This window comes from Lutjanus erythropterus, chromosome 13 (genome assembly GCF_056507025.1).
Source record: "Lutjanus erythropterus isolate fLutEry1 chromosome 13, fLutEry1.hap2, whole genome shotgun sequence".
NCBI lineage: Eukaryota > Metazoa > Chordata > Actinopteri > Lutjaniformes > Lutjanidae > Lutjanus > Lutjanus erythropterus.
Genome location: NC_139329.1, coordinates 38,139,103 through 38,156,313, shown reverse-complemented (window position 1 = coordinate 38,156,313; position 17,211 = coordinate 38,139,103). Strand labels below are relative to the sequence as shown.

The 17,211-nt window shown below is 36.5% G+C and overlaps 1 protein-coding gene across 4 annotated transcripts in view; it reads right to left on the bottom strand.

Moving 5' to 3' along the window:
• Positions 1-17,211, bottom strand: part of ptprz1a (protein tyrosine phosphatase receptor type Z1a) — a 120,232-nt gene that overhangs the window by 26,205 nt on the left and 76,816 nt on the right. For 3 of the 4 annotated variants that reach the window (XM_084733586.1, XM_084733587.1, XM_084733589.1), the window contains 9 exons: positions 14,126-14,214; positions 12,071-12,156; positions 10,715-10,735; positions 9,631-9,727; positions 8,283-8,365; positions 6,299-6,433; positions 5,869-6,003; positions 4,885-5,048; positions 4,650-4,785 (listed from right to left, as the gene is read on the bottom strand). In XM_084733586.1, the coding sequence (XP_084589712.1) occupies positions 4,650-4,785; positions 4,885-5,048; positions 5,869-6,003; positions 6,299-6,433; positions 8,283-8,365; positions 9,631-9,727; positions 10,715-10,735; positions 12,071-12,156; positions 14,126-14,214 (946 nt within the window). The remainder of the gene's footprint in view (positions 1-4,649; positions 4,786-4,884; positions 5,049-5,868; positions 6,004-6,298; positions 6,434-8,282; positions 8,366-9,630; positions 9,728-10,714; positions 10,736-12,070; positions 12,157-14,125; positions 14,215-17,211) is intronic. The other variant, XM_084733588.1, reaches the window with a different exon arrangement.

Here is a 17,211-nt window from a genome sequence, read left to right as displayed (position 1 = left end):
CATACATATATACAGTCAAGCCTGAAATCATACATACATACATACAGTCAAGCCCGAAATCATTTATACATATATTCATACATACAGTCAAGCCCAAAATCATTCATACATACATAGATACAGACAGTCAAGCCCAAAATCATACATACATACATACAGTCATGCCCGAAATCATACATACATACATACAGTCAAGCCCAAAATCATACATACATACATACATACATATATACATACATACATACAGTCAAGCCCAAAATCATACATACATACATACATACATACAAGCCGAAAATCATACATACATACATACATACATATATACATGCAAACATACATACATACATACAGTAAAGCCTAAAATTAATCATACATACCTACATACAGTCAAGCCTGAAATCATACATACATACATACATTCATTCATACTTACATATATACATACAGTCTAGCCCGAAATCATATATACATACATACAGTCAAGCCCGAAATCATTCATACATTCATACATACATAAATACAGTCAAGCCTGAAATCATACATACATATATACATACATACATATATACATACATACATACATACATACATACAGTCAAACCTGAAATCATACATACATACTTATAGTTAAGCCCGAAATCATTCATACATACATACATACATAAATACAGTCAAGACTGAAATCATACATACATACATACATACTTATAGTTAAGCCCGAAATCATACATACATACATACATACATACATACATACATACAGTCAAGCCCGAAATATACATATATTGATATATAAATACATTCATGCATAGAGTCAAGCATGAAATCATACATACATACATACATACATACATACATACAGTCAAGCCTGAAATCATACATACATACATACATATATACATGCATACATACATACATACAGTCAACTCCAAAATTAATCATACATACATACATACAGTCAAGCCTGAAATCATACATACATACATACATACATACCCGAAATCATTCATATATACATACGTACAGTCAAGCCCGAAATCATTTATACATATATTCATACATACAGTCAAGCCCAAAATCATTCATACATACATAGCTACAGACAGTCAAGCCTAAAATCATACATAGATACATACAGTCAAGCCTGAAATCATATATACATACATACATACATGCATACAGTCAAGCATGAAATCATACATACATACATACACACATACATGCATACAGTCAAGCTTGAAATCATACATTCATACATACATACATACATACATACATACATACAGTCAAGCCCAAAATCATACATACATACATACATACATACATACATACGTACAGTCAAGCCCAAAATCATACATACATACATACATACATACATACATACATACAGTCAAGCCTAAAATCATACATACATACATACATACAGTCAAGCCTGAAATCATACATACATACATACATACATATATACATGCATACATACATACATACAGTCAAACCTGAAATCATACATACATACTTATAGTTAAGCCTGAAATCATACAACATACATACATACATATATACATACATACATACATACATACAGTCAAGCCCGAAACCATTCATACATACATACATACATACATAAATACAGTCAAGACTGAAATCATACATACATACAGACAAACATACATACAGTCCAGCCCAAAATCATACATACATACATACAGTCCAGCCCAAAATCATACATACATACATACATACATACATACATACATACATACATACATACATACTTACAGTCAAGCCTGAAATCATACATACATACATAGAGTCAAGCCCGAAATCATTCATACATACATACATATATACATACATACATACATACATACATACATACATACATACGTACAGTCAAGCCCGAAATCATTTATAAATATATTCATACATACAGTCAAGCCCAAAATCATTCATACATACAAAGATACATAGACTCAAGCCCAAAATCAAACATAGATGCATACAGTCAAGCCTGAAATCATACATACATACATACATACATACATACATACATACATACAGTCATGCCCAAAATCATACATACATACATATATACATACATACATACAGTCAAGCCCGAAATATACATATATTGATATATACATACGTCAAGCATGAAATCATACATTCATACATACACACATACATGCATACAGTCAAGCTTGAAATCATACATACATACATACATACATACAGTCAAGCCCAAAATCATACATACATACATACAATCAAGCCTGAAATCATACATACATACATACATATATACATGCATACATACATACATACAGTCAACCCCAAAATTAATCATACATACATACATACAGTCAAGCCTGAAATCATACATACATACATACAGTCTAGCCCGAAATCATACATACATACATACAGTCAAGCCTGAAATCATACATAAATACATACATACAGTCAAACCTGAAATCATACATACATACATACATACATACATACATATAGTTAAGCCCGAAATCATACATACATACATACATACATACATACATATAGTTAAGCCCGAAATCATACATACATACATACATACATACATACATACATACATACATACATACTTACAGTCAAGCCTGAAATCATACATACATACATACATACAAACATACATACAGTGAAGCCCGAAATCATACATACATACATACATACATACATACATTCATACATGCATATAGTCAAGCTCGAAATCATTCATACATACATACATACATACATACATACATACATACATACAGACAGTAAAGCCTGAAATCATACATACATACATACATACATACATTCATACATATAGTCAAGCCCGCAATTATACATACATACATACATACATACATACATACATACATACATACATACATACAGTCAAGCCTGAAATCATACATACATACATACATATAGTTAAGCCCGAAATCATATGTACATACATACATACATACATACATACATACATACATACATACGGTCAAGCCTGAAATCATACATACATACATATATACATACAGTCAAGCCCGAAATCATACATACATACATACATACATATAGTTAAGCCCAAAATCATATATACATACATACATACATACATACATACATACATAGATACATACATACATACATACATACATACATACATACATACGTACGGTCAAGCCTGAAATCATACATACATACATATATACATACAGTCCAGCCCAAAATCATACATACATACATACAGTCTAGCCTGTAATCATTCATACATACATACATACATACATACATACATACATACATACATACAGTCAAGCCCGAAATCATTCATACATACATACATACATACATACCCGAAATCATTCATACATACATACGTACAGTCAAGTGCAAAATCATTTATACATATATTCATACATACAGTTGAGCCCGAAATCATACATACATACATACATACATACATACCTGAAATCATACATACATACATACCTACAGTCAAGCCGAAAATCATTCATACATAAATACATACATACCTGAAATCATACATACATACATGCATACAGTCAAGCCCGAAATCACACATTTATACATACAGACATACAAACATATATGTTTATGCATGTATGTATGTATGTATGTATATGTGTGTGTGTTTGTACGTATGTATATATGTATATGTGTATGTATGTATAGATGTTTGTGTCAATGTGTATGTATGTATATATGTATGTATGTATACCTATATACACACATACATACACACACATATATAAACAAAGTTAGCCTATGTTTGTTGAGGCAACATATAAAGAATTTCCTTCATCTTTAGTTCTATATATTCTCAGATAAAATAATACAGAATAAAAATATTTACAAATACAAAAAATACATGTAGGCCGATCTTGCTCACAGCATTAATTATAGTGAGCTGCTGCCATCTTGAAATCTAATAATTTTGGTTTGCTGTAGTTCTTTTCTCAGAAAAAATAAACTAGAATAAAAACTCTTTGACAATAAATGAAAAATAAGCATAACCTTTTGTTGGCTCATGTTTTACTTCCTCCGCTTTTTCACAGCAGTGAAAAATCAAAGGTGCCAAGTGTCTCTCTACAACATGCAAACTGCATAGGCCTTATTTTCATTAGACATTATAACCACAGAGATTTAATTATGTTGGACTTCTGTTGAACAGACTTTCTCAGTGCAAAAAAAAATCAGTAATGTCCCCCAGCTTCTTGGCACTTATTACATTGAATCTGCTTGAAAAAAACCTAACGACAAGACAGAGAGTAGCAATGCTAGTAAGTCTGTGGGGCTTCATCCTCTGGGGACCATAAATGTCTGACCAAAATTTAATGGAAATCCATCAAATAGTTGTTGAGATATTTTTTAATCTGGACCAAAGTGGTGGACAAAACCAGCCGACTAACACTGCTGTCAGTTTGAAAGAAAGAAGACTGTGTAGTTAATCTATAAGTAGTCCAGTTTTGAACTTTACAGCCTGTTGAAAAGGAACACTTGATGCCTGAAGAGTTGTGTAGATGTATGTGTGTGTGTGTGTGTGTGTGTGTGTGTGTGTGTGTGTGTGTGTGTGTGTGTGGACAGACAGGAAGTTGACCTCTGACCTCTGTCTGAACCAGGTAGTTCCTCTGTGTGCGGATGTGTTTGAGGAATCCTGTGATGTTGACGCTGTTTTCCTCTCTCATCTGCTTCAGCATGCTGTCCAGGACGATGTAGGTGCCCGTCCGGCCCACGCCAGCACTGCTCAGTGACGAGAAAGAAAAAGAAAAAAAACAAGATGAATCCATGGTAAACTCTTATGAGGATGAAAAAATATACAAAGCTATTATCAGATCTGACCTGCAGTGCACCACCATCGGCCCCACGTCCTCCGTCCTGGCTTTGGACGACTTGCGGACGAAGCTGAGCAGCGGCAGAGCGAACTCTGGAACGCCCATGTCGGGCCACTGGGTGTAATGATACTGCATCACCGTCCGCTCGTTGCTCCGCCCCTTCTGAGAGCCCTGCAGATGGACAAAACCAAACAGGAAGAGATTAAAAAAAAAAAAAAACTCTAGCAGCTGTGTCCATCTAATTGTCAAGCGAATATGAAGCAAACTTTTGGAATATTGCAGAAAAATAAAATATGTAATTAAAATGAATTAGGTGTGTATCCATCAACATAAACAAGGCTACACAAAGTGTAGTTTTATCAGAGGTTGGTCAACAGAGCAGAAGACGTAGAGGTCACAAACCAGCCTCAAAGAAGAAGAAACAAAACCGGTTGCCTTGGACATTGAGAGAGTATTTTTCAGTTAAAAAAGTTGTAATTATTGTTTCATGTCAGCTATATTCTCAGGGCAGACATACTGTTTCGTTCATGTGAGTTAGATGTTTGCCAAGTCAGAACTCATCCAAAAAATGTTTCAGCTTCCCATGGAGAGCATTAAGTGAGCATGAAAATCTTTGTTCAGAATTGAGGATGTTCTTTCAGATTTTTCTGTTTTAATTAAGTGGATTAAGTGAATAGTGGAGATGACGAGGCTTCAGTTAGTCACAAACATATTTTTGTTTGTATATTAAGACATATATGGTGGTTGGACTTGCAGATCTTCATATCATAGAAGACTACAGGACTATTGGCCTTGGCTGGGTTCTAGAGTTCTCTCTTGGGAACTATTAGAAAAGTTCAAATTTCCAGTTTTTATCATTTCATATTATACTACTCTGCATCAGTGGTGCATCGTGAGAGTGAGAAACTGTATCTGCATGTAAAGCCTGTAGATGATGTTTGAATATTACCAACTACAGTCACTCTGTGATCTGATTGGCTGTTAGTCAGACCTTTTTGGCGTGCGTGTTCCTGACGGTGAAGATCCTCTGGGTGTAGTAGGCGAGCACCCTGCTGCTCTTCAACGTCACCAAGTAGCTGCCGTACTCCTCCTGCACATCCGCCGGCCAGTACTGATCACACTTCCTCTGAGGAGACATATTAAATATTATTAATGATGATGGAAATTAGATTTAGATTTCTGACTTTATTCCATGTGAGCAAGAATGACGACACAATTCAAATAAATAGTTAGTAGTTAATTTCAATATTTATATATTCTGTACTGTATATCAAAGAAAATGAAAACATGATATTTGATTTATTTGGATTTAGTAAGTTTATTTTCAAAGAACTAGATTATTATTAAATCTGAAAACTTCTTAAAGTATAGTAGAGACCAGATGAGGTTCAGGACTTTGTAACAGAGATCTGGTCACTCACTCGTCCTTTCTCCACCAGGTTGGTGATCATGACGATGACGCAGACGTTTTGCTCCCACACCATCCTCCAGAAGTCCTCGGTGCTCGACCTCAGAGGACCCTGAGCGGCGATGTACGACCGCGACTTCTTGAAACCCTGAGGAGACACAGAAACACAGAAAAACTCCTGAAAACCTGTTTAAATCTCAAGAAGAACACAAAACGCGAAAAGTTGTCTGATTTCTTTAACAGCAGCTTGACATTAAAGTAGTGTTTTGCGTTTTTTGGTAGTTTCTTGTCAATCCATTCAGGAGTTTTCAAGACATTTCAATAAAGCCCAAAATGTGAACCAGGTCACAAAAGTTTCTCAAAAGTTGGCCCTTTTTCAATAAATCAATGCAAAGGTAATACATGTGCAGGAATCATTTTTTTTTTTTCCCTTCAAGTGAATTTTTGAGGGATTTGATTCCAAACAGCATGAAAGAGACCAAGCAAGTGGTGCACATGTGACCCGCTACGCTTCCCATCCAGCAGCTGTTGAACTTTATCTGTCCAGACCAAAATGGTGGACCAGCGAGGCTAATAAAACAATGATCAGGAGTAAAACAGCTGAGGCTGAGATATCCTCCCTTTCAGAGCCTGATCTGGCTCAAGCTCCAAAAATACTGAATATAACATTTCCCTCTGTGAGTCTATGAGTCACGTTCTAGCAGTTTGTCAAAATAAATTTAGAGCCTTCATGCTTTTATTAGTGAGGACAAATGCATGTTCTAAATTTTGTGAGAGTTTGCATCGCCTGAAACCTACACATATTCCTCCCTGTCTGTTTTTCAAACTCCATATCAAGTTGCTAAAGAGGCAGACCAGACCAAACCAGAGCTAAAACCAGAGTGAATGCTGGACTTACAGTCATTACATTGACACAAACACAACTCTGATGGGATGAACCTGTTGGTCTGGAGACTCTGGCATTTAGCTGATTTAATGCTCATTAAAACTGTAAAACACTCAAATTTAAATTGTGTGAATTCTGGGAGCGAATCACAAAGGTCAGAAAAGACCAGGAGACTCTGCTGTAAAGGCTCTCACATTTGAAAATAATTTCCAAATCAAATAAAAGTTTTTAACTAAAAGATTGTGACACTATTCCACTGATACAGATGGCTGTATCTCATCAGGATATGCAGAAATGTGCCGACAAAGGCAGAGAAGAAGAAACTTGCTTACAGATGAACATGGATATAAACAACAAATTTGGTTTTGCAAATGTTTTATGAGGAGGAACATGCATTCAACAAATTTGTTGGAGCTCAAGGATTCAACACAATTCAGTTTTTGGAGAGAAGAATGTAAATATAACTTTTGTTTGTTTAAAAGAAAACTCCGCAGGGCAATTTTAAGGTTAGCACGGGAAAGGAAGTGTCACATGTTCTCAGCAGAGGACAGCGTTCAATCACTCGCTTTAATAGTTTAATAACCTTCAAATGACTGACAGCGTGAAGTTGCCTTCAGACTGAGAGAGACAGACAAAAGTGTGAGCTCGAGAGATCCTCGACATGCTTTCACCAACTTTGTAACCTGTACGCCAGCTCTCCAGAGAGGTTGTGACAGTCGCTGGGTTTTTTTTTTTTTTTTTTGTGTGTGTGTGTGTGTGTGTGTGTGTGTGTGTGTGTGTGTGTGTGTGTGTGTGTCACCTCTGCCTTTCACAAAACAACAAGATACTGGAAATTAGATTTTAATGGTGCAATGATGAGCATAATGGAGAGCCACACAGGTCTCCGCTAACAACAGCACGTCTAATGAAAAGGTTTAGAATCACACGGTGGGGAGGGGAGGGGCACTGATTTTGATTTAGGAAGACAGAGAGAAAAGTAAAGTGGCTCAGAGAGAGAAAAAAAAAAAAGTTTTGTCTGTTTCAATGCGCAGAGACGAGGGTGGGGGGTGAAGACGAAGGCCCCAGTTTGTAAAGAGCTCAGAAACAAAACAGACTGAAAGAGGTTCCTTACGTCCACGTAGTTGGCGTTGATGTAATCCCTCGTCTTCCCGTCTTTGTCAGCCAGCGGCGAGAGACGCACTCGGCTGTGGTCGTCTGAGGACAGAACACGCGGCAACATGTGATCAGATCAATGTGGACAACACTTTATTTGATTTTGAATTTAAGATCAGGTCAGGGGGTTATTTTATATTTCTCTTATTTTCATTAGTCAGCCTGGTTCTCAGTTCTGTCTGACTCTGTGGTTCTCAGCTCTGTAAGCTCATCAGTTCCTACCAGGCATGATAACAATTAATCAATGATCGATTAATCAGTTATTAAGAATTTAATCGATCAAATAAATATCTGAAATATGGAGCTCTTCATGTTTAACAGGCTACACTCTTAGAAATAAGGGTTCCAAAAGGGTTTCGTTAAGAACAATTTTCATGCAAATAACCTTTTTTTTTTAGAAGAAAGAGTTCCTCAAGGATTGTTGAAAATCCCTGGTTAGATTCTGGATAAAACCCATGAAATATAAAAAGGTTCTCAGTAGAACTCCCTGAGTGTTTTCTAAATAAAACCCTTGGAATATATAAAAGTTATGTGTGGAACCCACTGCATGTGTTCTAGACAAAACCTTTGGAATATAAAAATGTTCTCAGTAGAACCCCCGATGTGGATTCTTGTTAGCATCCATAGAATTTGGAAAGGTTCTAGGTGGAAATATTGCAACATTAAAGGGTTCTCTGTAGAAGCTCTCACAGGGGGTTCTACTTTTTTTTTAAGAAGAAAGAGTTCTTCAGCGATTGTTGAAATCCTTGTAAAATCTTTTTTCAGCTGTTTGTGTTCATGTTTATGAATTATTCCAACATGTCAGTGATTTCCAGCTGTTTAATGTTTTAGAAACTCTTCCACATGTTAACAAAGTCTTTACAACAAAATGGAGTAAAATATCAGATTTTTCTGTCAATTCTTGCATCAAGTTTATTTAGTTAATGAGTCAGTAAATTAAAAAATAAAGATTTTAAAGACGATGAGTTATGTGCCCTCTATTCATTTACCTGATAAATAACTATTATTATTAGTCTTTGTTTATTAACTGGCCTCCTGTCATTCTGCAGAAGTTCTGTCAAATTCACAGATAAAAAAACTCAGCCGTCCTCAACTGTTTTCATCAGATGTGCCGTCTCAGCAAAACAGAGAAATTCAAATTTAGTTATTCAGTTATTCAAACTCAAATTTAGTCAAAATTAACCTGATCATAACTGAAAACATGTGGCAGCATATTTGTGCTTATGAGATAAAAATATGTTTTCTTTGTTAAGTTACAAAAACCACGGCTGTTATGAGACGTTCTGTGAGAACATGTCTGTACTCACAGGCCAGGATGTTACTGTATCTGTTCTTAGTCTTGTTGTCAGGATGGTTGGAGCTGTCGGTCGTCATCCCCATGTCCACCGTGCACGCCTGAACCTCCTGCACACACACACACACACACACACACACACACACACACACACACACACACACACACACACACACGTGACACACGGGTAAACATGTTTTCACTACACACTTGAGTACAGTTCAGTTTCTGGAGACGTGCTTTTGCTTCACTACATTTATTTGCCGGCTGGTTTATTGGTTAATAAGTAGATTCAGTTTTCACTTTCCACACAAGATCAAATATTACTCAGAAAATATTATTTCCTGTTTAATATGAAACCAAAGTTTCAGTACCAGTACCCCATACTTTTTGTGAAGCCTTACATGCCTTAATCTTTTGCAGTGAATTAAACGTTTTTCAAAAAAGAAGCTAAAGACAGTAAAAGTTGAAATGAACTGAATAAAATTGAAATGTGCTGTACAAGAAAAAAAATTAATTGCTTCAGTATATTTATCTGTGGCAGAAAATAAACTCTTCAAAAGTACTTTTTCCAATGTAATTATCTGCGTGCATATTTCTAATTGCAATTCATTTGTTGTTGATAAATGTTAACATTGAAGTTCTAATGTTTTTCTACCCAGAAAAACTGAAGGTTTTCACTGGTCATTTTAATCCTGTTCAATATGGCAGCAACACTGATATAAAATCCAAAATAATGACTCAGTATTTCAAAACAATGAGTTAGTGTTTTCAAAACAGTGAGTAACTATTTTTATACTGTGAATTTAAAGGTGTGATATTTCTAAACTTTCCCCCAGTGCTTAGAAAAGAACCAAAGTTATGAAGGAAAAAAACTTCTTTGACTTGTGTGTATGGTGTTCAACTTTGTTTGTAAAGAACAGGAACTATTTTGGGGTCCAGGATCCATAATCTTAGAAAACATCCATAACTTCTTCTGCTGCTGTCAAACAGCAAACATGCTTTGTAACATCCACAGTTCCACATGAAGAAAAAAAAAGAAACAGTTTTCATTACAGGACAGGACAAAAACACAGCTACAGCAGCGTCCATCTTACCTCGTAACTCTCCTTCAGTATCTAATGACGAGGGTGAGGAAGCAGCAGGCAGCAAGGACGTTTCCGTGACAACACAGTCAACCAAAGAGGTGCAAAAATACAAATTACAAGACAACACAGAAAACAAGTCCACACTAATTCATCTCACAATACGGCTCATGCTACTGCAAACACAAAGGGAGGATCAACCCAAAGAGAAACGAGGTTTAGTTAATTCACAGTTTAAATTCATCTAAAAAAGTGTCTGCATTCTGGGAGTTTTAGGGGTTAATACACCACCTCTGTTTATTAGTATAATTCTGGTGTCTTGCCACAAAACTCATCTACTTCTACTTTTCTTCCACTCATTTCAGGGACATATAATTCTACTACATTTAACTTTTAGATATTAGTTTTAGAGACTCAACCAGGACAAGATTTTCTGGCTTTCTTCTGTAAATCTCACCGGAGGATAGTAGGGCTGGGTGGTATACTGTTACCATCACCAGCATGGCTTTTTCTATACCATTACTGTCGTGATAAATGTTTTAGTATATTAAAACTCACGTGCTTTAATGTGGCTGTGATAATATGCAGCTGGAGATCTATGCACGTACTCATAGAACTGATAAAACTTGTAGATTGTGTGACACAAAGATGTGGAAGGTCATGTCATGAGGGAGGTACTTAAATTCATCAGTTGTTAGCTGCAAGATCCAACGCAAAAGTCTTCATCTACTCCCACCTTTCAAGGAAGCAAAGACCTAGTGGATTAACTTTATTTTTGATGGAAATCCCCACAATAACTAAGTTTACACTTTACTTTAAACTGCTTTCTTAATGAAGGCCAGTGCAAAGCAGGATTCAGATCGATCAGTGCCGAAGTTTCTTTTTTTTTTTTTGCTAAGTTTGTTAAGTTCCCCCTCATGTCTCTGTCCCCCTGCAGCTTCGTTGTCTTTGTGTTGATATTTCCTTTAGTGGCTTTTTCAGAACAAAACAGGGCGGAGCTTTGATTCATGGAGAGGCTGATGTCATGATGCATTTGAGGTCTGAGGCCTGTTGACTGTTTGCTCCGCTGACAGCCGACATGCTGCTCACACACATGAATGAAGGCTCCTCCCAGAGAGACGAACCAGGACTGCAACACTCAACCGGTTATTGTTTCGTTACACGACTGTGAACGCATCGAACGTAATAATGACCGGAGAATCTAAAGTAGTATGCAGACATGCAGACAACAACATGACAGTCAGACACACAACCCTTACAAAACACACACACACCACAGTCACCTTGTATACTAGATATTTCCAAAAGTATTATGTACTTAAGTCAGTTTCATATTTTAAAAATGGAAAAGCAATCTGGAGTCTGTACCTCAAACTCTCGTTGGAAGCCGTGGTTGTCGTGAAGTTCGGCCACGTGTTTGACAAACTCCTTCACTGGAAAAGATGTTTGCTCATCTGGAAGAAAAACAGGAAACAACACTGAACTACCACAGGAAGAAAGAGAAATCCAAGAATAATTTGAAAGGTGGTGACATATTTAGAAGACGAGGATGTAGAGTATGGGCATTTTCAGAAATTAAAGGAGCAGTATGTAGCAATTGCACGTGCAAAAATGAGTACAGCAGTCAGTTGGAGCCAGAGATCATATATTAAATAAGATGAAATCCTGTTTAATATATGATCTATGGTAAAATGACAATAACAGGTGATGATGAGTCCTCCACTGTGAGTTGATCAGCTGACTGTAAATTTTCTGTCAGTGTAAAGTTAAACCTGTTATCCTGGAAAAAAAAAAAAAGCCCACTGCTCTGAAGATACACACTCTGAAGTCTGAGCCAATCTCACTGCTGCCAAACTCCATTAACATTTTGCTCAATTTAACATATAATAATAAACATATAATCATCTGCTCCTTCTAAAAGACTCTTAATAATTTCTTTATGACTAATAAACAGACACTTAATCATTCTGCAAAAAAATCTGCATTAATGTGAAGTCTGATTAACGTGAAATGGTAAGTAAAGCAGTCACTCTGTCCTGGAGGACACTGCAGCTGCAGGAGAAGAGAGTATTTCAACTTAACATGTCTCCTTAATCTCTGATGACATATCATGGTTATTTAATGATGTATTGCATTAAATGTATTACAGATTTCTCCTTTAAAGATGTTTTAGACATAGATGATATTTTTTTAAAGTAATGCCAAAGTGAGGACGCTTTTCAAAGAAAGACATCTTTGAAAAAGGAAGATATTTTAGAAAACCCTGAACAATTTAGAAAGTAAGAACATTTTATGAAAGCAAGGACATGTAACAGAAAGCTAAAGACATTTTAGAAATTAATGATATTTTTCAAGCAATGACATCTTTTGAAAAGTTTGGATTTTTAAGTGAAGTGAGGAGAAATGCAATATTAGAGCACCTATACTTTATAATGACCTGCCTGAGGAAATTAGGCTGACAAAATCTGAAAACACACTTTTATAAAGAGGCTTTTATGTGAATCACTCTCTGAGCACTACAGATTACTAAAGGGTTTTTCCATTTGGTGCATTTCTTTTTGAATTACCCTTTACACACTTTTTTTTTTGTTTAACAAGAAACTGTTGTGAGCATTTTGACCCGTGGTCCTGCAAAAACATGTGCACCCTGGTGAATTAATCAATAATACAAGTAATAAGAGTAAAATGAGGAGTAATCAATATGTCTCTTCATTATTATTCCTGTTTTATGGCCTCATCTGGAGCCGTGCATCCTCCAGGACACTTTCAATGTCTGATTATCAAAGTTGGTAAAATGTAATTTGTTATTTTTCAACGGGAACATATAAAACCATTCATATAGAAAAATGCCTGTCAAATGACTGTATCAAACTATTTTTTTTCCTCCCTCAAAAGCAGGAGAATTTAAGACCTCTTCAGGAAATCTAGAACATTTTTGAAAGTGAGGATATTTTATTGTTTGGTGTTCACTTCTTCAAAGGGCTGTTTGAGAGTTTTGGACTTGGTTTTAGGGGATGTTGTTTGAGGTTTTGATTTATAGTAAGATGACTGGAGAAAGTATTATTAAGTTTTTTGTGGAGCGTTTGCTGGAAATGAAAATATACACTAAAATTTAGTCTACTATATGCCCTACGTCAGTATTTTACATGTTTGAAGCAACACTGTGTACACTGTCCTGTGACATTTTACATGTGTTTTGATTGGACTACAGGCCCTGTGATGTGGACAAAAAGCTTTGGCCAGATCCAGTGAGACAGAGATGATGCTTGCAAAATGCAACCTTTGGAAATGCATGGATTCACTGGCTGATTCGGCACATTGTGTGCTGTGTTTAGTCAATAAATCCATGTATTTTACTCGATCAACATCTCAGAAAAAAATCAAACCCAGACGATAAAAACAGTAGAACAGTAGAAGTGTTACCAGATGTTAATGCAGCTGTGGACGGTGCAGGGATGACTCTGGGTGATGAGCTGTCATCGATGTAGAAGTGAGCCGTCTGAAAACAGGCCCTGCAGACACACACACACACACACACAAACACACACACACACACACACACACAAATGACACACGGGTAAATATCATAAAGTGTTTTCATTTAAAATCATCTTTAACCATTTTAAATGAAATAATGAACACATTATCTATATTTTAGAAGGAAAAACAATGAACTTAATTCAAATAAGGAAAATATATTATGTAGAAAAATGGGCCACAATCCTAAACAGGAAATACAAATACTGATAACAAGAGAGTTTTGTTGGGGTGGAAATTTAATATATATGTAAATGTGTATTGTTTTATATATCTGTAGTAATGCTGCGGTGAATCTGAGGCTGCAGAATCGGCTGAAAGGCAGAAGATGCTTTTGTTTTCATGTGACTCTGCGTTGGCCCAGATTTCAGAGAATACACGGTAATCTTCCCAAAAAACACAGGAAAAAAGATGTTCTGTTAATCCTTGACAAGTTTTTAAACGGATGAGATCGCCTCTGATGAACCTGCGTTGTCTCAGCCAGAAACGGGCATCAGGGATTATCACCCACAGAAAAAAAACACACACAGTAAAAGGGCTGAGCTGAGAGATTACAGACGTGTTTTGGAGGAAACACAAACTGTTATTCTCTCAGCGAGGCTGACGAGGGTTTATTCATCCAGTAAAGGGCTGGATTTCTATTTGTCAAGATGCTCAGACACCTTGGCCTGTTCAACACAGACTTCATGCATCTGAAAAATATTAATTTATAAAGAATTCAATTCGTTTTAATTGTTACACCAAAGAGCTGCAAACTTCTGTTTCCCTTCACATAAAAAAACAAAGCTTCAACAGACAAAATGTTGATTGTCACACAAAGTTTACTTTCTGTTGCCAATAGGTGGCCGATGACTATGACTCCTGATTGGCTTGTAGATGTGTTCAGGGCGGGACTTTTATCAAACACGTGAAGTTTGGGGTGGATTGGTCAGTGTATAGTGAAGTTTGAACAACTTAAGTTAAACTTTTCCTCCCTCTCCTCCACTATAAAGTTTGCCTACAGACAGGTCAGTGATTTTAGCTGTAAACATGAACTTGACGATGAGATAATGTCACTAATATGACTATATTCTACATCTGTAATATCTGACATGCTGCTGCCTGCTGACTTTGTTCAAACTGCGCTTCAGTTAATGCTTACACGTCCTCTGACAGATGGTATTTGATGTTGTGAGAAATCCATCAAAAAGACGTAATTCTGCTGATGTTCATTGGCCAACTTAGTGCATTTTACTTATTTATCTACTGAGACTGAAACTGTTTAATCTGATTATACTGATGTAAGAAGCTCAGTTCAACCTAAAACAGGAAAACAGCTGCTGCTCATTAACAAACACACTCACACAGTCTTTTACATATTTTCATATTCATCATCACTATCCTTTTGATGAAGTTTGCCTGCAGGTGAAAAAATCTAATTAAAAGAGAAATCTGTAGTATATTTACTGTAATAACTCATAAAATGTCCTCTGATAACAACGATACAGCTGCAGAGTTCTCCTTTTGAAATTTTCATTCTGGGCCAGAATAACTGTTTTAGGTTGAACATTTTATATTAATTAGAGTTCAAATTAATGCCGAATGTTCACTGAATGAGTAAGAGTCTGTGTATGAATCATAAGAAATCATGAATAATCTTGTAGAAGGAGTAGATGTTTATAACTGTTAAACTGATCAAAATGTTAAAGGAGTTTGGCAGAAAGTGAGTCAGACTGTCACTTAACTCCAGTGTGTATTTCAGAGCAGTGGGCTTTTTTTTTTCAGGATAACAGGCTTCACTTCACATCGACAGACAACTGACAGATGTAAACACCCGATCAGCTCACAGTGGAGGACTCATCATCACTTCTTATTGTCAGTTCATGATGTTGCGCTCCTGCAGCTTTCCTGCAGTCCGTCTAAGCTTTCTTGAGTGTGGGGAGGCGCTACTTTTTTCTACAGGAGAATCTACCAGAACTACTTTCCCTCTAATAGTAAGAAACACAGAGCTGCTCACATCAAGGTCTGTGGATTACTTTGAGTAATCCGATCATGATTTTTGAAAAGAGAGAGATTTGAATTTTTCAAATGTATCTGTTCCACTGTGATGGGAGGAACCAACTCACACCAAAAAACATCTAGATGGATAAATATCACTACAAGCCAAAGGAAACATATGTCATTTTGATTTTGGGGTGAACTGTCCCTTTAAATAAAGACCTTTATGGAGGCTAATGAACATCTCTGTTCTTCTACATCTGTGATTCCTGAAGGCTTTGTTTGTGTTTTAGGTCTTTTATTTGTCTTTTTACTTATTTATGTGGAAAGTATTTGGTCCTGGACCTCTGTAGGAAAGCTGCTACATTAATAAAGTTGGAACTGATCCTTTAAAAAGTCTTTATCTACATGCTACTTTGCTGTGCATCTCTCAGCTTGTTGTAAACTTGTAAAGTCGACCAAAATCCCCTCAAACTGCTTGACCTCAAATGCACAGCAGCAGTGTCCAAATGAGCACCGTGTTGTCAGGAGGGAGTGAAAAGGGACACAACAGCAGCAGGATTAGTGCAGTTTGGCCTCCCGCCGCTCGCCTTACAAGACGCTGACACGATTCCTTCTGTCCGACATAATCAGGCGGATGTCCTTTTCTATCCCCCGACCCTCTCTGGACGTCTCTCAGCTGAGAGACGCTCGCAGCGCTGCAGCCAAGGTACATCCTTCACTGAGGATTAATCCCCCTGCTCCTCAGATTATTACCAGCTTAACACTGCTCAATCTTAGAGATACAACAACAAGCAGAGCGCAAAACAAGAACAATATGTTGAGTCTCCGGCACGGCAGATACAGTCTGTGAAAAAAATCTGACTAAAAGTGTTTACACTGCGTTTGACAGCGTGTCCTTGATTGGATTTCTGAAGTTGGTTATTTCACCGTCTGAGTGGGCAGTGGAGTTCTTCTTATTGTTTTTAGTACAAAAGAATAAAAACTTCTGGGTT